A 21,190-nucleotide genomic window follows, 5' to 3' on the forward strand; every position below is an offset into this window, starting at 1 on the left:
CAAGGGGGAATGGCTCTGAACTGGAAAAGAGGAGATTTAGATGGGATATTGGGAAGAAATCCTTCCCTGGGAGGTGAGGAGTCCCCTGGCACAGGTTTGCCCAGAGAAGCTGAGGCTGCCCCTGGATCCCTGGAAGTGTCCAAGGCCAGGCTGGACAGGGCTTGGGGCAAGCTGGGACAGTGGAAGGTGTCCCATGGCAGAGGAGTGGGACTGGATGGGCTTTAGAGTCCCAGACCCTCACTAAAAAGACATCACATTCTCTTCAGATAATTTCTGCTTTGTCTTCCATCAAGTTATGGCAATTTAAAAAGCATAAATGAGTGTATTGACAAGATACAGGAAAACTTTTCCTCTCTGCCTAAGCCATACATGGTTCACTTAGAAAAAAATTTAAATCTGGAATTAGAGGCCTGGAAGTAGGAGTTAGTGAAACTCAGAGCTTCCAGGAGGAGGGACATATCCCAGCTCTGCTGTGACAGCTCTGAGCCCTCCCGGCACACGCTGCCAAAATTTTAACTACACTTAAATCCTTCTGGAAATTAGATCCTACCCAACCCTGGGCAGTAGCCAGATCACAAAAGGCTCCCAACCACAATGTAAAGCACAACTGGACAAGAGTTACTGTGGGGAAGGTGAGTGCTCAGGGGCTGATTCCAGCCAGTCCTGCACAGGGACAGCCCAAGGCACAGGGAAGTTTGCCAGGAGGGTTTATTTGTACGGAAAAGTGCTTTAACACAGTGAGATAGACATTCTCCTGATAAAGACAGATTATAGGATTGTCAAGGATCAGTCCAAAGCTAACCCAGCACTGTCAAGGCACGTCCAAGTAAAGGTGTACTAAGGAAAAGAATTCTTCCAGGATCTACATTTTGTATGGAAAACTTTATGTCAACAACCAGGACCCAGTACTTACCTCAGACCCAATCTCAGATGGGAATTTATCACAGGGAATCTCCAAGAACAACATTTTTCCAGCTAACAATACATCAAGCACAGTTTTGACAAACTAAAATAAATAAAATAAAATAAAATAAATAAATAAAAATAAATAAATAAAATTAAAAATAAAAATAATTTTAAAGAAAGAAAATAAAAATGAAGTGAAATTAAATGAAAAAATAAAATAAAATAAAATGTAGTATCCTTGTGAACTAAATCCTAAATTGTCATAGTTCAAAGAACCCTGGAAACAGAAGCCCAGGGGTTTCTTGACCAGGAAATTAAAGTTGCCAGTTGCAACCATTATTCCAGGAAAAGGGGAAAAAGCAGTGAGCAGCTGAGCTCCAGTTCCTCATCAGGTCCTTTGGCCCCAATGTCAGTCAGGAAAATCCCTGACAGAGCCTTTTTTTGTTACTGAAATTTCTTACTAGAAAACCTCCCAGCATAACTTTGGACACATCAAAGTCTAATTTAACTGTCATCCCTAAGTCTACCCCATTCCCCTGCACTCAAATCCAGTTACAGCTCCAGCCACCCTTTTTTATACACTGAAGGTGCCCAAGTTCCATTTATTTCCATGAAAGGTGTATTCCAATGCATCAAAAATTTGGATAACGCTGATTTTTAGCATCACCTCTCTAAATAGCTGGAATTAAACTAGAATCACAAAACCACTGCCAGGATGTGGAAGAATAAAGCTCAAACCTGAATGAATTTTTATGGAAATATTCAACATCAGCTGGATGATCCTGCATAGAAAGACACCACCTGGCTCCTGTGGGCTACTGGAGGCAAGCAATGGTTTATTGTGATTTGGTAGTGATGGCCAGACCCTGGTGACAACATCAAGTGATTTTAGGAGGAAGGTACTAATTCCTGTGTGCTGGCCAACCTGAGACTTCCAAAATTAATATAAAAACTCTCCCAGAAGCCAAGAATCAACTGTGTAAACACTAATGAAAATAAGAACTATGGTGATATTAATCATTCATATAAAATTATTTTAAAAGAAGTCTTCTAAAATTATTTTGAAAGAAGTGTTCTGCTTCATAAAACTGCTTTTGTTTTTCTTGAAATCTGACTGTCACACTGAAGTGATATTAAAAAATCTCCTCAAGACAAAATCTGGGGAACAGTACCTCCAAAACCAGGCCCAATACCTGCACCCAGAACTACTAATTTAAGTAATTATTTGAATGAATGTTGGTGATTTCAAAGGCAAGTGGATCTTGCTGACAAACAGCAGGCACAAAACAGATCACAGTGTCCTGGTTTTATCTCACAGTGTTCTCAGGAGTAATCTTGTCATTTTGAAATCAATCTGACAACAAAATTCAATAAAAACAGGGTTTTTTATGACATGACATCCAGCAGCTCTTACTGTAAGACACAGGAACACAGCAGACTCAAAGAAAAATCAGCTTTTGATTTTCAGTGCATACACTTCATTATCCACGTGGATAATTGATCCGGAATCCATTGAGGTGAAGGCAAAGCTGCCTGTGCTGAGCAGAGTTCAGTCCTTGCTGTCCTTAAGTGCCAGTTCACTGAAGGGCAACATAAAACTCCTGTTTTAGCCTTGCTTCCCTGCTCATCCTTCACAGCACCTGTGAGAAGCAGGATAATTCCCCAGCCCCACTGATCCCTCCCAGCCCAGCTCAAGGCACACTTTGTTCACCTCAGCCACAATGCAAAGTCAGTCTTTGGTCTCTGCACGCCGCTGTGCCAGCCAGCAGGGCCTGCAGGTGCTGGGTGTCCTGGTCACTCCTGCCAGTCCTCCATGGCCCACTCGGGCATGCTGGAGCAGTACTCAAAGTCAGCGCCCTTGTAGCGCAGGGCGTGCAGGAACATCACCAGCTCCTTGGGAGAGGGGTCCCGCCTGCTCGTCCTGCACTCCACACACAAAGGGTCCTTCTCTTCCCAGCCCTTCTCCCCCGCCTGCCCATCCTGATTCCCACACAAACTGAGCTCTTTGTCTTTATCAAGCGTTTCCAGGTTGCTATCAGAGTTCAGTGGACAAGCTGCTACGTCATTCCTCTCCGGATCCTTCTCGTCCTCAGCAGGGCAGGAACTCCCATTCACAGGATCAGACTTTGTGCAGTCACCTGAATTCCCACAGTCTTTACTTTCCCCAGCAGAGTTCAAGTCCTCCTCCCCGATACCCAAGACCTCCAGGCTCTGTTTGGAGCGATGCTCCTCCACCAGCGCCTTCAGCAGCTCCTCGTCCGTCTTGCCGATCCTGCCGCCCTTGCCCCTGTCCGGTCCCCAGGCCTCCATGTTGTAGATGGGGTCGTTGAGGATGGGGTGTCCCAGGAACTGCAGGTGCACGCGGATCTGGTGCGTGCGGCCCGTGCGGGGCAGGCACCTCACCACGCTGCTGCTGCCGTTGTAGCTGAGCCGCTGGAAGAGCGTCTGGCACGGCTTCCCCTTGGCGTCCACGCGGCACACGCCCACCTTGTAGGAGACCACCAGGATGGGCTCCTCACAGAGCACCTCGTGCTCCGGGAACTCCCCCACCACGCGGCACACGTACTCCTTCTCCAGCTGCCAGAGACACGAGAGGGAGGCTCAGGAAACACAGGGGGAAACAAACTCAAGCTCCAGCCTTGCTGCTCCTCCTCCCTCTCTCCTCAATAAAATACATCCAAAGGTGGCATTTTATTACAACGGGAAAGGGACAAATATGCAATCAGCTACTTAAAGCCAAATTTCCCCTCACATTTTCCTCAGCTTGTTGGGAAACCAAGAACAAGAAAGCCTGGCCTATTTGCTTTCTTTTAAATTCAGGAGCCATCTCTCCACAGACTTTGGCTTACAGACCTGAAGCCTATCCTGGAAAAAGTTCTGTTTGGATCAAGAGACTCTGAAAAAATGGGAATTTTAAAAGTACAAAAATGGTGGATAATTGACATATGTCCACTCACAAATAAATTTCATCTCTAACTGGTCTGCATGACCCCAGTAAGTTTGCATAATCCCTTAAGAAAGATGATCCACTTCAACTCAATATTACTGAAATAATTTAAATTTTTAGGAGATAACTTCCAACCTAAAATAAGCAAAATCAATTAAACTATTACGAAACCCTTTACAATTAAATATTACCAAATCAAAACAAATTTGTAGGAGATCCCTTTTAGTTCAATATTACTAAATGAAATTAAATTAACCACATTGAACTAAATTTTTAGGAGATATCTTTCAATCCAATATCAAAAGCAGTTAAAATTTTAGGGTTTTCATTCTAATATTATCAAGCTAGGATTATCAAATTCAGTTACATTTTTTAGGAGCTCCCTTCCAATCCAGTAGTATCAAACTCAATTTTTACTACATTTTAGCCTATTAGGAATGAGAAGCACCAACAGATGAGAACACCAACACAACCATGAGTTGTCTGGGGAACTTGAGCTCACCTAGAGCCCAAACCTGGCTGACTGCAGAGCACAGCAGCAGCTCGCAGCCCTCACCTGCCTCTGCCGGACCTGCTCGTCGATGCGCTTGGACACGGCGGCGGTCTTGGCGAACATGAGCACGCCCGAGGTCATGCGGTCCAGGCGGTGCAGGGTGTGCAGCTCCCGCAGGCCGTGCTCCTTGCCCAGGATGAAGATGACGGTGTTGTGCCGGAACCGGCCGCAGGGGTGCACGGGCAGCGACGAGGGCTTGTCCACCACCACCACGTCCTCGTCCTCCGCCAGGATGCGGATGGGCTGGGCGGTGACCGGCGGCTCGTGCCGGTGCACCGTGTTCCTGAGGAAGTCGTTGTTCTGGAAGGGGTACGGACAGTCAGCCTGAATCCGGCTCCTGTGACCACTCACCCGGCCACACACAACAGGGACTTGACATCGTGGAAGAAGAATTAAAGCCTCTTTCTCCCAAGATCCCGGATTTAGGATAACAGGTGTGTGTGTGTCACAATGTAAACCCGATCACCTGCCCATAGCGCATTCCCATTCCTAAGGACCAAGGAAGCCGTGTGGCACGTGTAGGGCTGTAAGACCTACATATTCCCGAATCCAGTAGGGCAGGGATTCCCCGGGAGCCCCGATTTCGCCCCTAAACCCCTCCACAGGGTTCACAGAATCATAAAACACGTCGAATTGAAAGGAACCCATCAGGATTATCGAGTCTAACTCCTGGTATTATCTGACCGCACCGCTCACGGGGCGATGCTCGCTGCTTGGGGCAGGCCGGGCTCTGCCCCCAGCCCACCATCCCCCCCGGGCCCGCCCACCTTGAGCACGATGTCCAGGTCGCGCACGGGCTCCTCGTTGAGGCGCAGGCGGCCGGCGCGGGCGGCGGCGCGGTAATAGGAGAGGGGCTGCGCTCGGAACTCGGTGCCGAAGACGTGCAGGAGGCTGCGGCCCACCCAGCGCCCCTTGCAGTAGGTGCGGAAGTCAAAGTAGTAGGGGCGCACCTTGCGCAGGCCGCCCTCGAAGTAGTACGAGGTCTCGGCGAAGTGCTCGGCGCCGAAGCTCACGCCGGGGTTCAGCTTCCGCGGCGGCGGCACGTACCGCTCGCCGCCCGCCAGCCGCCGCTTCTTGGGGGCCGGCGCCGCCTCCTCCTTGCCGGCGGGGTCCGGCTCCTCCTCCCGGGCTCGGCCGGTGCCGGGTCCCGGCTCGGCCATGTCCCCGCGGGGTGGCGGCAGCGGATGGACCCCGATCCCCGCCGCGCGCACCCACGCCGGCCACACCGCGCCCCGCACGCCGTGACGCATCGCGCTGCGCCGGGCGGCGCAGGCCAATCAGCGCGGGCCGGCACCGCCAGGCCACGCCCCCGTCCCGTTCCCGCCTCTCCCCCCATCCCACAGGGCGTCGTGAGGCGGAGGCGATGGAGGAGCGAGAGCCCTTTTATTTATTAATTGATTTATTTATATTTTTACCTCCCAGCAGTTTCCCCCCTCAGAACTGCTCCACAAATGACCCTCGAGCCTCACCGCAGCCCGCCTGCCCCTCGTGAGCCTCCTCAGTCACCGCCTGCGGGAGGGACGCATCAGGGAAAAGCCGAAACATGAGCATTTTTTATAACCCCAATCAGAAAAGCCAAGAAATGCGCATTTTTCGTAACCCCAAAGAGGGTTAAGTCCAGAAATGAATATTTTTCAAAACTCCAAACAGAAAAAACCCGAGCATTTTTCATACGCTCAAAATCCAGTGTTGCCGTCCATCATTAAATTAGCAGGTGCAGGCAGGAAGATAACACGCTCCCATATTTTAAAAACTGACAAGTCAGGGTACATTGCTGCTCCGAGACACTAATTGTGACTTATTTTCACCAAGCATTAGGCAGAGTAGTCGATATTAAAGTGGTTTTAGTGAAGCTTTAGGTACTCCTGTCTGCTGTCAGAATTCTCTGTGATCTGATGTTATCTAGAGTTTATCAGAGAGGAAAGCTGGAGTTGTCTGGATCCGCTCCCTGGAAGCTGCCATGGGCCTCCAAGAGCCTCCCCTGGTCCTGTCCCTGTTCTCCATCCCTCCAGAATGAGCTCCTCTGAAGCAGAACTTCCCTTTATCCATTGATGAAATTTCCATTAAAAAGCAAAACCATACTGACCATCTACAGGCCTAAGTCCCTCTCATGAGCTTTTTGAGGTGCCTTTAGAGATATCCATCCATGTGTCAGAGGTCATCCCTGAGGCAAAGGAAAACCAACAGTTACTACTCCCTCAGTTCTGTGCCAGCATCGCACGGCATTTAAACACACACACAGGCTCCAGAAAGAGAGGAAATAAAACTCTGCAAGCTCTATCAGACAGAAAATACCCCCTGCTTTGCCAAGCTGTTCTCTCCTTTTTTCCACAAACAACATCCGCCAGGGATCCAGGAGTCGGTCAGCAAAGCCAAGGAGAGCAAGCTCAGAGAGAGAGGAAGGAGTGTTCCTCAGGGAAGAGCAGGTTTTACCGAGGCCACTGCTTCTCCTTGTCTGTGAGAGGGACGTAGATGACGCCCATGAGCTGGGTCTCCACGATGTGCCCCTCGCTGGTCTTGTCGTACTGCATCAGCACCTGGTTCGCCCCCTCGGGCCCCACGGGCACGATCAGCCGCCCGCCCGGCTTCAGCTCCTTCAGCAGCTGCAGCACCGACACATCCCGGTCAGCAGGGACAAAAAACCCCACACGTTTTCTCTAGGGACACCCGGCACGGCCTCTCTTACCTCCTTGGGGACGGTGGCCGCGGCCGCTCCCACGTGGATGGCGTCATAAGGAGCCTCCTCGGGGTATCCCTGCCTGCCATCTCCAACTACAGAGGGAAAACACACAGGGAACACTTGGGTTGTGTCATAACAAAACATCAACACAAACTGGAAGGGCTGTGAGGGGCAGACCAAGGGGAAAACCCTGGGGCTGCAGGGAGCTCACCCACGAGCTTCACGCGGCCGGAGCTGAGCAGTGTGGGATCATCCTCTTGGACATTCCGGATGGATTCGTGCACCAGCTCCTTGATGTGCTCCACGCCCACAGCTTTTCCCGTCGGGCCAGTCTGCAAAAAACATCAAATACCTGATGCCTCCTGTATGGAAAAGAGCCAGGGCAGGTTTCAGTGGGAACTGGGGAATCTTCAGGAAGAAACTCCAGAGCAGAGGTTCTGAAGAGGAGGTGCAAGCCCTGTGCCCCTTCCTTGGTTTTAGGGCTGAGTAGTGCCAGTTACAGCAGCTAATTAAGGGATGTGCTTTCCAGGCTGGGAACAGAGTGCCGTGAGCTCACCATCCTGGCGAAGCAGGCCGTGAGGTATCCGCTCCCAGATCCCACATCCAGCGCCTTGGCACCTTCCACCAGCTGATCCTTGAGCAGCTCCAGTGCGTGGGCGTGCTGCAGGGACACCCAGGACAAGGAAGAGGGAAACATCCTGGGGTTAGACTCCTCTTCCAACACCTTTTCTTGTTTTCTGATTTAATCACAGCACACCTGGCCTTGTGCCTGACACTTCCAGAGCAAAACTCAAGTGTCAGACCTGGAAGATCTTTTGCAGGACATAATTTAGGCAGAGGCTCAGGAATTAGATGTGAAACAGCAGGAGAAAAGGTCTCATGCAAAAAAAGGGACAGCATGGAATTCTCATCTAAGCACACTTTTAAAGCAACTGAAAGACTATAGGGGAACTCCTCTAAAGAAGAAAAATCGCCAAAGAAACAAGCAGGATAATCATATCCATGGGATGTTTCAGTTTTCTACTTGAAGAAAAATTAAATATAAAAAGAGAAATAAACAATTCCCTCCATTGCTGTTGAAAGTGAGGAGTTTTCACCTTACCATGTGCGGGGCGCTGATCGTAGCCTTGTAGCCTAAAAGGAAACGGGTGACACAAGTCATTTGACAGGGAATAAAATTCCCAATGGGAACAGTTTGTAATTCTCCCACACCTTCCCCCCAAAAACGGGAAAACCCTTGTCTCCTTTCACAGAATCACAGGATGATTTGGGTTGGAAGGGACCTTAAAGCTCATCCAGTCCCAGTCCCCGCCATGGGTGGGGACACCTTCCCTTAGACCAAGGCACTCCAAGGCCCATCCAACCTGGCCTTGGACACTTCCAGGGACAGGGATTCCACAACATGACCATGGAGCACCTGCCCAGGCGCCCTGTGCCCTGCTGACAGCAGATGCTTTGCCAGAAGTGACTCACCAATGGATTGAGGAGAATCCATGTATGGGAAATATTTGATGTAGTGACCTCTGTCTGTAGCCAACAGCACATCGAAGACTCGCTGAGACTTAACGATCCCTTTTTCTGGGAAAGAAGGAAAAGAGAGATGGGCAGGATTGAAATTTTGGGCATTCCAGCAAGAAGTGATTTGAAAGGGGAAGTTCACACTTCAGGGAGTTCATGGATCTGGGGGTATTAATGAGGGATCTGAGAGAGACAGCAAACCAAACACTGATGGAAGGACATCCTTTCCCAATCCCGCTGGGGCCCAGCCACCAGCCCATCTCCAGAGGAGGCCACCTGCAGCCACAAGGCCTCTGGCACTGCCAGGTGTAACGGGAGCGAACCGGAGTCACGTTTCACCACGGGAAACGGAGACTCCGGCTCAGGTTACAGCAGTGAACTCAAGGACCACGGCCGCAGAGATATCCGACATCCCTTCACACCTTTCTGCGGGAATTCTGGAGAAGTTTCCAGCTATTTTTATGCGTGTTCCAGCCCGCTGTCCTGGCACCGGGCACCATTCCTGCCCTCGGGCACAGCCTGGATGTGCGGGACGCTCGGCGGCACCGCCGGGCTCGAACACTGAGCTGCAGCACACACTTCCAGAGGCAGGGATGGAAGGTGTGGAGAGGCGCTCCTGCCCCTCCTGGCACAGCACCTTGTTTCCAGCTATAAATAGAACGAATTCAGGCCGGGGCAAATGCCGAAATTCAGGAACACGAACCCCAACCCTTCCGAGTGAGCAGCGCCACACGGCGTGACACTAAATATCCACACACAGCCATTAAATATCCGTGCGCTGCCATTCCAAGGGATGCTGCCGGCACTCACTGTACAGGTTGTTCACCAGCTCCGCGTGCGTTTTCCCGCTGGATGTCCAGGCCATGGTCCTGGCGAAGAGCAGCCCCATGAGTGCCAGCACGGCGCCGCACGGCAGCTGGCTCATCCCACGGACACGGCAGCGGTCGGCGGAGAGAAGGGGTGGCTCAGAGCTCCGCTGGAGCTCTCGGTGTGGCGCTGGAGCACATCCCGGCCTCGCCGAACCGCGGCGGGGGCGGCAGCGCCTCAGGGATGTCACACCGCCCTCGCCTGCGCCGCCCGCCACAGCTTCCGCCCTCTGCCAACATGGCGGCGCGGCGGCGTCAGCGGCCCCCACTCTGCGGACCAATGGGCGCCCCCGCCCCGCCGGTAGCGCGCGGTGATTGGTCAGAGCCGAGGCGGGTGGCGGCGGTGATTGGCCGGGCCCGGGGCCCGCGAGGCGCGGGCGGAGCTGCTGCGGTGCCCGGAGCGCGGGCGGTGGGTGCGGGAGCGGGGTGGCCCCTCCGCCTCACGGGCAGCCGCGGGGACGTCGCTCCCTGCAGGGCGGCCGGGAGTCCTGGTGGGATGGGAATTCCCTGGAACGTCCGCTGGCGTGACTTGGGCAGAGGGAGGCGGGTGGCGGAGGCCTGGGCGGGCGGCTCGGCGCGGCGCTCACCGTTTATTCCCCCCGTGGCAGGATCCCAGGATGAGGATGATCGAGAGCGTGGACTCCGTGGTGACCCGGTCCAGCGAGGACCTCTGGGCTGAGATCTGCTCCTGTCTGCCGCATCCCGAGCACAAGGACGACGGCGATGCCTTCACGGACTCCTTCATGGATTCCTACGCCGAGGGCAGCGGATCGGGGGGCTCTTCCCAACCTGCCCTGAAGCCCTGGGCACCCCTGAAGGACTCAGAGGTGTATTTAGCATCCCTGGGTGAGTGTCTGCCTGGTGACAGCTCTGTTTTTGTGGTGCCGGTGCTGTGGTCCAAATTCCAGCTTAAACACACAGAATGTGACTCATTTTCTTCCAGTGCAGCAGTGGAAAGGTGAAGCTCAGTCAGACCTTTCTCATCTCTGGCACAGAAAGGAACTTTTTATAAAGCAAAAGCTGAAAAAAGTTGTTTTTTACCCTCCACAATAAGTAGGAGGCTGCACACAGCGACAGAACAGGTGGCAGAAGTGGCTTTTTAAGCTTTTATTTCTGCCAGAACTTTCATCGTGCCTTTGTTGCTGTTTCACAGCGCACCAAGTAGTGCAATGAGAGTGATTTATTTTCCAATTTGCATGGAAATTGTGGGAGCTCGGTGCCTGTGAGATCTGTGCTGTCCTGTGTGATTTCATGGAAGCTGAGCAGTAAGTGTGAAAGTTATTAAAACCCCAAACAGGCAGAGCTGGCTGATTGCACAAACCTTATTTCCTTCAGAAGCATCACCTGAAAAACACCATCTTGTGCATATATAGGAAGGAAAGCCAGGGAGGCTTGAAATACAGAGGGGAAATTGCTTTTAAAATAGAAATTAGTCTTGAAAAGTTAATTTAACTTACTTTTTGATATAGAAGTCCAGATCCTTCTCTTCTCTCCTTCCAGGAAAAACCCCATAACCAAGGTAATGAAATCCCCTGTTCCCCTCACAGAGAGAAGACTGATGAGGATCAAAGGCCTGTCCCAGGAGGTGACCTCCAAGGACATGCTGCGCACGCTGTCCCAGGCCAAGAAGGAATGCTGGGACAGGTTCCTGCAGGAGAAGTTTGAGGCAGAATGTTACGTTGAGGGCCACGATGCTGACGAGAGGTAACGAGCAAATCAGAGGGAAGGGATCACCACTTACCCCTCAAAAACTGGAAGAAGGTTTTGTCAGGACATGACACAGAAATGCCCACTGGGGTTGTGCCAGAGGGAACACAGAGCACGTAGGGTTTGAGCTTCCAGTGCTCCTTTCTGATCTTTGCACCCCTTAGAGTGCACGGAAGCAGCTGGGACCTACTCAGCGATTTCCCTCCTCACACGTGGAGTAGGGAAGGAATGGAGCAGAGGAGGGGATGTCCATGTGTCTCAGATGGGGATTTGGGGTTGGTGCCAGTCCTGGGATGAGATTTCCCTTCCCTGCCTCTCTTACAGTGCTCCTGCCCTCTCACAGATGATGTCAGAAGTAAGATGGGAGCCCTTTCCCTAAGCAATCTCCCATTCCCAATCACATGGAACACTCTCCAAATTCCTCATTTCTCAGCTGACATTTTTCATGATTGCTTTTGGATGACAAGAAGATTATTTGTCTCCTGTCAAGAAAATCTACTTAAGCCAGAACTATGAAAAGTAATCCCTGTTTATAAGGAGGTTTCAGATGGTTTCTTTGGTCCCCAAAGAAACTTCAATGTGATTTATATTTAAAACCAAGCTTTTTATGGGCTCTTTCTACTGTTTTTAAAGGGTGGGGGTGTTATCCATGAAAGAATTTCAGTCCCTAGAACTGGACTATGAAGTTGGAGGTCACTCCTGAATGGTGCTGGAGTTTTGAGTCTCACCCACTGATGCAATTAAACAAGCCTTAACTTTTAAGTGCACTGAATTATGATATTACAGGGTTAGGATTATATTAGCTTTTTAACCTTCCAGTGCTATTAATGCTCACACATTCTGAGATATTCTTCCAGCTTTGGTTTTGTTCTCTTCCCTTTCCCCCCCATATTTCCTGCTCTTCATCACCAAGAGGCAGCTGGGGGTTTGGTATGTTTGAGCAAGAGGTTTTTTACTTCCAGCCCAGAAAGCTGGAAACTCCTGGAATCACAGATTGGTTTGGGCTGGAAGGGACCTTAAGGCCCATCCAGTGCCACCCCCCTGCCCTGGGCAGGGACACCTTCCACTATCCCAGGCTGCTCCAAACCCCATCCTGCCTGGCTTTGAACATTTCCAGGGATGGGGCGGCCACAGCTTCTCTGGGCACCCTGTGCCAGGGCCTCAGCACCCTCACAGGGAAGGAATTCTTCCCAATATCCCATCTAACCCTGCCCTCTGTCTGATGGAGTTGGAGTCTTTGGCTACAGAGGCAGAGGAGAGCTTCAGGTGTGTAAAACCTGTTCTAACCACCCTTTGGAGAGTGACAGATTCTGCTTGTCCCTGTGGCACCAGGATCCCTCCATGCCAGACCTCACCTGTGGGGACGGGAATTCCTGCAGAGGGGCAGGAATTGCCTGTGCAGGCTTTTCCTGTCGCTCCTCCTGTGCGGCTCTGTCCCTGCCTGGTCTCACGGTGTCCCTCTGCTGTCCCCAGCACGCTGGAGCACCTGAAGCGCTGGCTGCAGCCGGACAAGGTGGCCATCAGCTCCGAGGAGGTGCAGTGCCTCATCCCGCCCGAGCCGCAGCCCGAGAGGCCCGAGGCAGAGGAGGAGCCTCCGGCTGCCGAGCAGTGAGAGCTCCCAGCCCTGCCCCTTGTCCCAGCCTCCAGGAGGATGTGCCCAGCCATAGGAATGGCAGGAAGGGGGGCACAGAGCAAATGGTCAGCCATTGAAGAAGTAATTTTTAAAAGAAAGAACCCCCAAGGCACCAAATCCCAGCTCTGGAGCTCCGCAGGCAGTGGCTGGCACTGCTAGGGACAAGAGGGAACTCCTGTACCAAAGCCTCATGTGGATCTTCTCCAGCCTGCAGCCACCTCATCATTCCAGCCTGGATTGTTTGGAATCCATCAGGAGACACGTTAAACAACAACAATAACAACAAAAGCAGTTGTGGAGAAGCATCGCAGAACATCACGGTCTAGAACAGAGCTGAGAAACCACTGAGTCACTTTGGTCCTGTCTTTTACCTTTTCATTACTCAGCTGGGCATTTTTTCCTCTCCTGCCAAATCCATTTTGGTTGTTCTCCAGATCTTCACTGTTTCAGTCTGACTTGGCCCCAGGCTGTGCCAGGAAGAAGATGGATATTTCCCACCTCTGTGAATTTGGGACCCTGAAGGAAGATCTCACTGCAGTCAATAAATTGATGGTGTCATTGACATTGTAGCTATTTCACATTCCTCTCTGTAATGTACCCCCTAATATCCCACTTTATTGCCCAAAATCTCTATTACAGACTGTAGGGGGAGTATTTTTCCTCTTGTTGGTCGTTTTGTACCTGTTCAGCCTCCAGAAAAAGATCAGATGAGATTCTGTATTGGGAAACCAAGAGGGGTAGCCAGGGAGGCTACAAACAACTTGTTTTCATCACAGAATCGCATAGAATTCTCTGACTTGAAATATATTTAGTATTTAATTGTTTTTTTCACCCTGCTTAACTCTTCAGAGGGTTATTTCCTTTTACTAATCCAAGAATCTGTGATATTGTGCTGATTTTTTGCTGATCTTGTGTTCTGCCTCGCACCAACACTGGGGGTCGGTAGAGGGAAGCAGCACAGTCTGTCAGAGCTTCTTAGGGGAAATTGTCGTTCTAGGAGTTAATCCTCACCGGATTCATGCCGTGTTCATTTGTGTACCTGTTTGAAAATACTTTTTTAGGAGTAAATTTTTGCTGGAGCCTCGCAGTTTCCTGTCTCTGTATGCAAATAGAGGCGCTGCTCTCTCGGTCACCGTGTCACAGCTCAGAGGTTGTTCCCACCATCAGCTTTCCTGGTGCAGCTCCCTCCCCAGCTCAGAATTCTCCATTAAAACAATCCCGTGTTTTTTGAACCTTGAGGAATGGGGTGAATCATCTGAGTGCCAGTGATGCACAAGCCTCGTGTCTTGCTGGTTTGCTCATTAAATGTCCCTTTTAATTTATCCTTCAGCTGTCCTCTATTATGTTAAGTCTGTGTCCTTGTGCAGATCTCTCTCACCTGATGTGACAAAGCTGTGACAGAGATGCAGAACTCTGAGCTGTTCCCAGAAATGGTTTGTGCAGAGACAGAAAGCAGCAATTTCTCTGTCCCCAGCCTATTTCCCAGTCAATAAAATTCTTCTTATGGTTAGCAAGCACTGTGAGGATGCTTTATATTATCTTATCTGTTCCTAAACATATTTGAGGAAGAAGTATACCCAAAAGAACTGTGCTGAAATTATTCCACATCCACATCACCAGGCATTTCCTTTGGAGAAGGGACCTCAGGGAACAGCTCTTATCATTTCACTTGTAAAAATAATAACCATTCCAAGATTCTCTGACCTGCTCTATGGAAACATGTGGGGCAAAAGAAAATCCAACTGATAATTGCAAAGGTTGAGTAATAATTTTCTTAAACGAATTCTTTATGTAGAGTTAACTTTTTTCCCCTCCCATATACAATAAATATAGTTACATCAATATAATTATATATAATTAAATTATAACTGAGAGTATAGACTTGGAGTGAGTCTGTACTTAAATCACCATAAAAAAAACCCTTTAAAACTTCTTTACAAAATCACTGAATCTGTGAATAGGAGTGAGATGTGTCCAAGCAGTGTTGTTGCACTTGGTGATGGCACACATGATTCGAGCAGCAAGAGCTTTACCTCCCAATATTTGGGTTTATTTTGGGAAAAACAGACTGCTGAGCTCCTCTGCACCAAACCAACTCTTGCTGTTAAAGCAGCAGCCTCACTAGGGGTGGAATTTGCTTCTACAGCAACACCAATCTTCCTGTGTGTGGAAATAACTCCCGCAGAGGGAGAATTGTTGAGGCTGGAAAAACTCTCTGGGATCATGGAATCCAAGGCCAGCACAGCTGAGCCCACCCGTGTCCCCAAGTGCCACATGGCTCTAAAATCCCCCCAGGGCTGGGCACTCTACCCTTGCCCAGGGCAGCCTGTTTGTGACAATTTAACCCAGAGGGGACATCAGTGACATCCAGGGACACTGCAAGGGCCCATCCTCAGAGGCACAGGCAGATCTGCAGCTGTGGTGCCTGGTGGCATCGGGTCCAGACCATGAAGCACAGGGAATGACTTTCAGGCAGGATAAATGAGTAAATCACAAAGGGAACAGCAGCCCCTTGCCCCTTTGTACCTTTTAAAGTCATTATTTTACCTTTTTCTCTGCATGAAGCAGCACTTCTGCACCCCTGGAAGCCAGTGGAGAGCCCATGTGGTAACACAGCCCCAGCCTGGCAGGGGTTTGCTTTCAAAATGGGGCAGAATAAAGTATCTAACACAATTCACCTGCTGCCTTGTCAGAGCAAGGGGAGGGCAGGGCTGACAGAGCACTCTGGGCAGCAAGGAAAGGTTTCCATCATCCAAACAGGGGAAAAAAATGGTTCTCCACAAGCTTGGGCCAAAGGAATCAGTCTCACAGAAGCACGAGCTGGCAGCACCCCGTGGTGCTGCTGAGAATCACAGAATTCCAGGGTGGTTTGAGGTTCAAAGGGATCTCAAAGCTCATCCAGTTCCGCCCTGTGCTGTGGGCAGGGACAACTTCCACTATGCCAGGTTGCTCCAAGCCCTGTCCAACCCGGCCTTGGACACTTCCAGGGATCCAGGGGCAGCCACAGCTTCTCTGGGCACCCTGTGCCAGGGCCTCAGCACCCTCACAGGGAAGGATTTTTCCCACTATCCACCCCAAACTTTCCCTCCTAAAGCTTATGGCCATTAAATATTCCATCCTCCTTTGGAACTGACAAAGTCTCAGGGATCTCCGGTTATTTCTAAAAACCGCCCCGGTGACATGGAAAAGAATAAAAATCACAGCAAACTGACTCCTGTCCATCATCTCTACGGGATGGGAGGGACACCAGGATGCCACAGGAGGGGTCTCCAGCTCCACCATCAGGGTGGGCTGCAGCTTTCAAGCCCATCCTTGTATCCCTGAGCCAGGACCTGGGGCGGGGCAATCCGAGCTCTGGGAACAACAGTGATTTATTCTGCAGGGTCTGGAAGCAGCAAAGCTGATGTCAAAGAAGGTTTTTCCAGGATGAGCCCGTGCAGAGGGAAGAGCTCCCAGTGCTGCAGCCGGGTCACCCCGGCCATGGCGCATCCGGGCGGGGATGGAGCCTGTGCCTGCCTTGGGCTGGACTCAGCATCCTGCAGTCGGCTCCAAAGCCCGGCTCTCCTCTCAAACCAGCCTCTGGCTCTCCTAATCTGATTGTTCTGCTCTTTAAAATTAACAGCAGCTCTCGCCAGGCACTGATATGGAGACAAAGATGATTTTCTTCCTGCTGATTATTCGGCAGGGGTGAGCAGTCCCCTCTTGATCGGCTCAGCCAGCTTTAATAACCAGCCCAGCTCCATCAGATTGGGATGAAATAATCACCCTCTTGCACCAAAACTCTCAATTTTCTGTGACTGCTCTGCAAATTCCCATTCCTCTTATCCCCCCAAAATTCCAGTGGGTGATCATTATTTATCATTTTCCCTTATTAAAGTAAGGGTGCCAGGGTCAGCCTTTCTCATTTGGGGCAATTCACAACGGCTGGACCGCCCTCACCCCATCCTACACTTGCCCCCCCAGCTGGGCCAGCAGCACCCCGGGGCTGGGTGCCCATCACCCCACTGTGCCCTCATCCCACTGTGCCCTCACCCCACTTTTCCCCCTCATCCCTCGCCCCCGGGCCGGGACCCCCCGACGGGGCGGGCGCTGTCGACTCCGGAGCTCCGCGGGATCTCCGTGCCCGCCCGCCCCGTCCTCCCCGCGCCTTCCCCTCCTTCCCTGCCGGGAGAACGTGCCCGGCCCCGGCCCCGAGGGCGAGGGAGGGGCTCCCCGCAGCCCCCCGGTGCTCCCCGCCGGGCCGGGGGGCGGGATGCGGCTCCACCTGCGGGGGGATGTGCGCGTCCCCCCGGGTACCTGGAACACCGAGCGCCGGGAGTGGGAACGTCCTGTTCCCCCGGGACTGAAAGGCTCAGGAAGCGGGGAAAAAAAAAAAAAAAAAAAAAAAAAAAAAAGACAAAGCAAGACAACAAAAGCCCCACACCACAAAAGCCCGGCTGAGATCGGCTGTGCCGGAGTCTCCCGGTGAACACCCTGCGAAGGGAACGCTCCTCCTCATCCTCACGGGAGCATCGGCGGGCAGCGGGCGGCTCCCGGCCCCGAGCACCCTGGAGCCCTCGGCAGGTAAGAGCTCCGGACCGGGACAGGGGTCCCGCAGCCACACCCTGGACCCCCCAGACCCCAGCCGGAGCCGCGGGGTTCAGCATTTATCGGGGAGGGAGCAGGAGCCTGGCGATGCACGCACAGAAGGGCTGGTTTGACTCTCGTGGGTACGCGAAGCAGAATTAAAGAATTTAATTGAGCTTCAGAATTTTCATTCTGTAAGTTAATGAGCATTTTGGCTCCTCAGCTGCAAGTTTCCTGATGGATTTTGTGCTCCTGCCCCAGGCAGGGCATGGGGACCTGGAGCTGTGGTATCACAGCGTGCGCCCTGTGAGTGCAGCTGGGATGTAGAAAACCTCAATATCCCTCGGTTAATTACAAGGGTTTCTTAATTAATGCTGATTTGACTCTCCACTGGGGGGAAAAGGCTGTCCAGATCCTGGTAAGGGGGATCAAACAATAATTTTTGAGAGTGTGGGACTTGAAAGGAGGGTCCTGGAGGGGAACTCTTAATTTCCATACACTTTCTGCTGGAATACATTTCACCTCACTCCCCCTGAGTGGGTTTGTGGAGGTGCCCGGGGAGCCAGGCACTCCCTCCTTCCCTCTCTCACATTACAGCAGGAACACGGAAGGACAGGAGAAGCCAAAGCTCCATGAGTGATGAAGATATAACCAAGGGGATAAAAGAACTCAGTGGGATGGGTTGGGATGGGGTGGGCTGGCTGGGAGAGACACAGGAGTGCAGGGGATGGAAAGGATGCTCCTTTCCCTGCCCAGCCGGGTGCCATGGGGCTGGTGGGTCAGGGTGGAATTAACTGGGAAAAATAAAAAGCAAGAAATGCAGGAGTGTCCTTTTTTTTCTGCCTTAAGTCAGCTCAGTTCCCAGGTGGAAACTCTCCATGAGGTTTCTCTAGCTGATTTTTAGGTCCTGCTGCCCCTAGCTGGCAGCTCCCCACAGATCTGTGCTGGCTGCTTCACTATTTCACAGCCAGCTTCCCAAGTCTCCTCCATACCGGAGCTCCTCTGTGTCTGTCACAGGGCATCTTCACTCTTAGGCAAGTCATTTAAACCAGCCAGTAGTGCCTCAGCACAGTGCTGTGCAAGAGGTCCAGACTTGGGACAGGTGCTTCTGCCCTGAAGTTCAGCCAAAATGTATTTGTGTCCCCTCCAGAGCTCACAGGCTCATCTGTGTTTGACTTTGAGTTGTGGAGAAGCTGCATCAGCCACAGGGGCTCCCATGGCTCAGCTGCCCAATGACTCCTGGCACAACGACTCAACCCTGATCTTCACGGGCCTGGACCTGCTCCTGGAGCTGAAGCCGCTCTTCATCCCGCTCTACGCCACGCTGGTGGTGGTGGCGTGCATTGGGAACCTCTTCCTCATCCTCCTCATCGCCCTCACCAAGAAGCTGCACTGCACCACCAACTTCCTGATCGGGAACCTGGCCGTGGCCGACTTCATCATGTGCCTGGCCTGCGTCCCCCTCACCGTGTCCTACGCCTTCGAGGAGCGGGGCTGGCTCTTCGGCATGTTCATGTGCCACTTTGTCACCCTGCTGCAGGCCGCCACCGTCTTCGTGTCGGTGCTGTCCCTCACGGCCATCGCCATCGACCGCTACGTGGTGGTGGCGTACCCCATCCGCAGGCGGATCGGCCGCAGGGCCTGCGCCGGCCTCGTGGCCTGCATTTGGCTGCTCTCCATTGCGGCCTCTGTGCCCACCTCGCTGCACACCCACTACCTGGACCTCAACGCCATCGGCCACGACATGATCATCTGCGAGGAGTTCTGGAAGCACGAGGAGAGGCAGCGGCTGCTGTACTCGTGCCTGATGCTGCTGCTCTCCTACATGCTCCCGCTGCTGGCCGTGTCCGTCTCCTTCTGTGCCATCACCTACCACCTGCGCAGGAGGAACGTGCCGGGCGCCGCCTTTCACTGCCGGGACAAGTGGACCAGGACCAAGCACAAGACCTTCCGCGTGCTCACCATCTCCGTGGTCTGCTTTGCCGTCTGCTGGCTGCCCCTGCAGGTGGTCAACTTCATCCGGGACATCGACGAGGAGTTCACCATCCTGGACAAGAGGTACGTCAACGTCATCCAGGTCTCGTGCCACCTGATCGCCATGAGCTCTGCCTGCTACAACCCCTTCATCTACGCCTCCCTCCACGACAAGTTCTGGTCCCACCTCAGCAGCTACTTCTACCGCAAGAAGAAGAGCTCCAGGAGCACGTCCTGCAAGGCTTCCCGCTTCAACACCTGCTCCACCCTGGCAGATGCTCCCACCGGGGCCTCGGACAAGATAGCTTTGCAGTCCAGGTTACCTTAGCCAGAGGACCTTGAGAGATTGGGTTGGCACAGCCCCTCATCCCAAACCACAGCTAGGCCATATCCCTGTATCCCGAATCCTGGCTGGGTGTAGTAGGTGTCCAGTGCAACATTTGGAGCACAGAGACTTCCCCCCATGGTTTATGCAGGAGGTGGGTCAGTGTCTGAGCAAGGCAAACACCCATTGTGTAAAAAACTCTTTGGAGAGAGCACATTTTCATTTTAGTAGGATATAGATTGTTCCTAAGCAACAGGCAGCGCTTTGTGCCATGGGAAGAGGTCGACTTGCACAGGGAGCCATGAAATTGCTGTGCATTTATCCTTTAAAATTGTGGCTTACTGGTGAGGGGACAATGTAGGACAATGTGCATTCTGCAGGTGCAGATGGGGACACGTGGCTGCTGACAGCAGATGGCTGTTTGGAACGAGTGTGACTTTCATAACCTGCTTGGCCTGCTGGAGGAGCTGCCCCTGTAACCAGACAGGGCATCCCAGTTTCTCCAGCCAAAGGTGCAGAGGCAGCAGGGCACATCCATGAAGTCATCACTGCTTTTCATGGCCAAGTAGGACTCAAAAGATCTCATGTGATGAGTTTGCTGGGAATGGTGTCCTAAATTCTGCTCCCAGGGAAGTTTAGCTTGGTGTTTGTCCATGTTCAGGGCCCTGCAGTGGAGGTGGGAATCCCAGTGCCAGGCTGTTCTACCCCAGAATGAAGGTGGGGCTTGTTTGTCAGTGCTCCTCGGTGTCTGAAGTGCCTCTCTGGCCTCTCAGGCTCCTCTGTGCAAGCAGCACATGCAGAAGGCAGCATCTCCTTACCCCCAATTCCCATCTAGGTTTTAACCTCTTGATTTCCCAGGAGAAACCCTTGGGAACAGCCCACAGGCACCAGCAGCTCAAGGCCATGGCAGCTCCCAGCCGCCCTGCTCTGTGGGGCCGAGCCGTGACCTCCCACTGCTCCTCATGCCCAAGGACAGGACTTCAAAGCCCCCAGCAACAGATCCTCAGCCCTGCACAGAACCTGCCCATGGCACTGGCCAGCATCCCTGGGGAGCACGCAGTGCAGACACAGCTGGCTGGACCCCAATGGGATCCCTTACACCCACCCACCCACCAGCTCACTCACCTTCCTGCTGAGGCCCTCATGGTGGCCCTAGAAGGGCTCTGATCTTCTGTGGGGTGACCAGCAGAGACAGGGAGCCATCCAACGTTGTGCCAGGAACCCTGTCGTGCTCCCTCAGAGCAGCTCCCTCCTCAGCTTCCTGCAGCTCCCCTGGGCCTGGGCTGCTCATCCCAGAGAAGCCAAGAAAGGCAGAAGGTCTCTGTTTGTCCTTCCTGTAATCAAGGCCTCAAGAGCTTGGGCTGTGTATGTCTGTGTTGGTGTGAATCCCACAAGACCCAGAAACCCCTGACTGCAGCTCAGCCCCCTCCCAGGAAGATGCCAGCTTGGATGTGCTCTGTCCCAGTCCTGGGCAGTGGCAGATCCTTGGGGGTAAAGCTGGGATTAGTGCTGGAC

At 52.4% G+C, this 21,190-nt stretch overlaps 4 protein-coding genes across 5 annotated transcripts; 2 read left to right on the forward strand and 2 right to left on the reverse strand.

The window, feature by feature from the left end:
• Positions 1–2,215: 2,215 nt before the first annotated feature.
• On the reverse strand, positions 2,216–5,623 carry RPUSD2 (RNA pseudouridine synthase domain containing 2). The gene is made up of 3 exons (XM_064714089.1): positions 5,174–5,623; positions 4,410–4,706; positions 2,216–3,483 (listed from the first exon to the last, which is right to left on the reverse strand). The coding sequence occupies exons 1-3, from the start codon at positions 5,564–5,566 to the stop codon at positions 2,701–2,703; spliced, it is 1,473 nt and encodes a 490-aa protein (XP_064570159.1). The 5' UTR covers positions 5,567–5,623; the 3' UTR covers positions 2,216–2,700.
• Positions 5,624–5,772: 149 nt separating this feature from the next.
• On the reverse strand, positions 5,773–9,711 carry LOC135448875 (protein-L-isoaspartate(D-aspartate) O-methyltransferase-like). Its single transcript, XM_064715193.1, has 8 exons — positions 9,415–9,711; positions 8,560–8,664; positions 8,189–8,220; positions 7,643–7,747; positions 7,298–7,418; positions 7,093–7,178; positions 6,840–7,009; positions 5,773–6,570 (listed from the first exon to the last, which is right to left on the reverse strand). The coding sequence occupies exons 1-8, from the start codon at positions 9,527–9,529 to the stop codon at positions 6,558–6,560; spliced, it is 747 nt and encodes a 248-aa protein (XP_064571263.1). The 5' UTR covers positions 9,530–9,711; the 3' UTR covers positions 5,773–6,557.
• Positions 9,712–9,818: 107 nt separating this feature from the next.
• On the forward strand, positions 9,819–14,333 carry CCDC32 (coiled-coil domain containing 32). 2 transcript variants are annotated; one of them, XM_064715191.1, is made up of 4 exons: positions 9,819–9,879; positions 10,079–10,316; positions 11,018–11,174; positions 12,651–14,333. In XM_064715191.1, exons 2-4 carry the CDS (start codon positions 10,088–10,090, stop codon positions 12,787–12,789), a joined length of 525 nt encoding a protein of 174 aa, XP_064571261.1. In that variant the 5' UTR covers positions 9,819–9,879; positions 10,079–10,087; the 3' UTR covers positions 12,790–14,333. The 2 variants fall into 2 exon arrangements, with proteins under 2 accessions (XP_064571261.1, XP_064571260.1); XM_064715190.1 differs by lacking the exon at positions 9,819–9,879 and adding an exon at positions 9,880–9,961.
• A 2,919-nt stretch (positions 14,334–17,252) lies between these two features.
• LOC135448873 (prolactin-releasing peptide receptor-like) lies at positions 17,253–19,803 on the forward strand. Its single transcript, XM_064715189.1, has 2 exons — positions 17,253–17,373; positions 18,527–19,803. Exon 2 carries the CDS (start codon positions 18,593–18,595, stop codon positions 19,676–19,678), a length of 1,086 nt encoding a protein of 361 aa, XP_064571259.1. The 5' UTR covers positions 17,253–17,373; positions 18,527–18,592; the 3' UTR covers positions 19,679–19,803.
• Positions 19,804–21,190: the final 1,387 nt, after the last annotated feature.

Source organism: Zonotrichia leucophrys, chromosome 5, assembly GCF_028769735.1.
Source record: "Zonotrichia leucophrys gambelii isolate GWCS_2022_RI chromosome 5, RI_Zleu_2.0, whole genome shotgun sequence".
Lineage (NCBI taxonomy): Eukaryota > Metazoa > Chordata > Aves > Passeriformes > Passerellidae > Zonotrichia > Zonotrichia leucophrys.

Excerpts from the sequence above, each read along its gene's own strand:
- RPUSD2 (XM_064714089.1), bottom strand. The coding sequence starts at position 5,566 with ATGGCCGAGCCGGGACCCGGCACCGGCCGAGCCCGGGAGGAGGAGCCG. Across the intron at positions 4,707-5,173 it reads ACCTGGACATCGTGCTCAAG|AACAACGACTTCCTCAGGAA; the intron begins GTGGGCGGGCCC and ends TACCCCTTCCAG. Across the intron at positions 3,484-4,409 it reads AGCAGGTCCGGCAGAGGCAG|CTGGAGAAGGAGTACGTGTG; the intron begins GTGAGGGCTGCG and ends TGTCTCTGGCAG.
- LOC135448875 (XM_064715193.1), bottom strand. The coding sequence starts at position 9,529 with ATGAGCCAGCTGCCGTGCGGCGCCGTGCTGGCACTCATGGGGCTGCTC. Across the intron at positions 8,221-8,559 it reads GGATTCTCCTCAATCCATTG|GCTACAAGGCTACGATCAGC; the intron begins GTGAGTCACTTC and ends GTTTCCTTTTAG. Across the intron at positions 7,179-7,297 it reads CGGCCGCGTGAAGCTCGTGG|TTGGAGATGGCAGGCAGGGA; the intron begins GTGAGCTCCCTG and ends TTCCCTCTGTAG.
- CCDC32 (XM_064715191.1), top strand. The coding sequence starts at position 10,088 with ATGAGGATGATCGAGAGCGTGGACTCCGTGGTGACCCGGTCCAGCGAG. Across the intron at positions 10,317-11,017 it reads GGTGTATTTAGCATCCCTGG|AGAGAAGACTGATGAGGATC; the intron begins GTGAGTGTCTGC and ends TTCCCCTCACAG. Across the intron at positions 11,175-12,650 it reads GGCCACGATGCTGACGAGAG|CACGCTGGAGCACCTGAAGC; the intron begins GTAACGAGCAAA and ends TGCTGTCCCCAG.
- LOC135448873 (XM_064715189.1), top strand. The coding sequence starts at position 18,593 with ATGGCTCAGCTGCCCAATGACTCCTGGCACAACGACTCAACCCTGATC.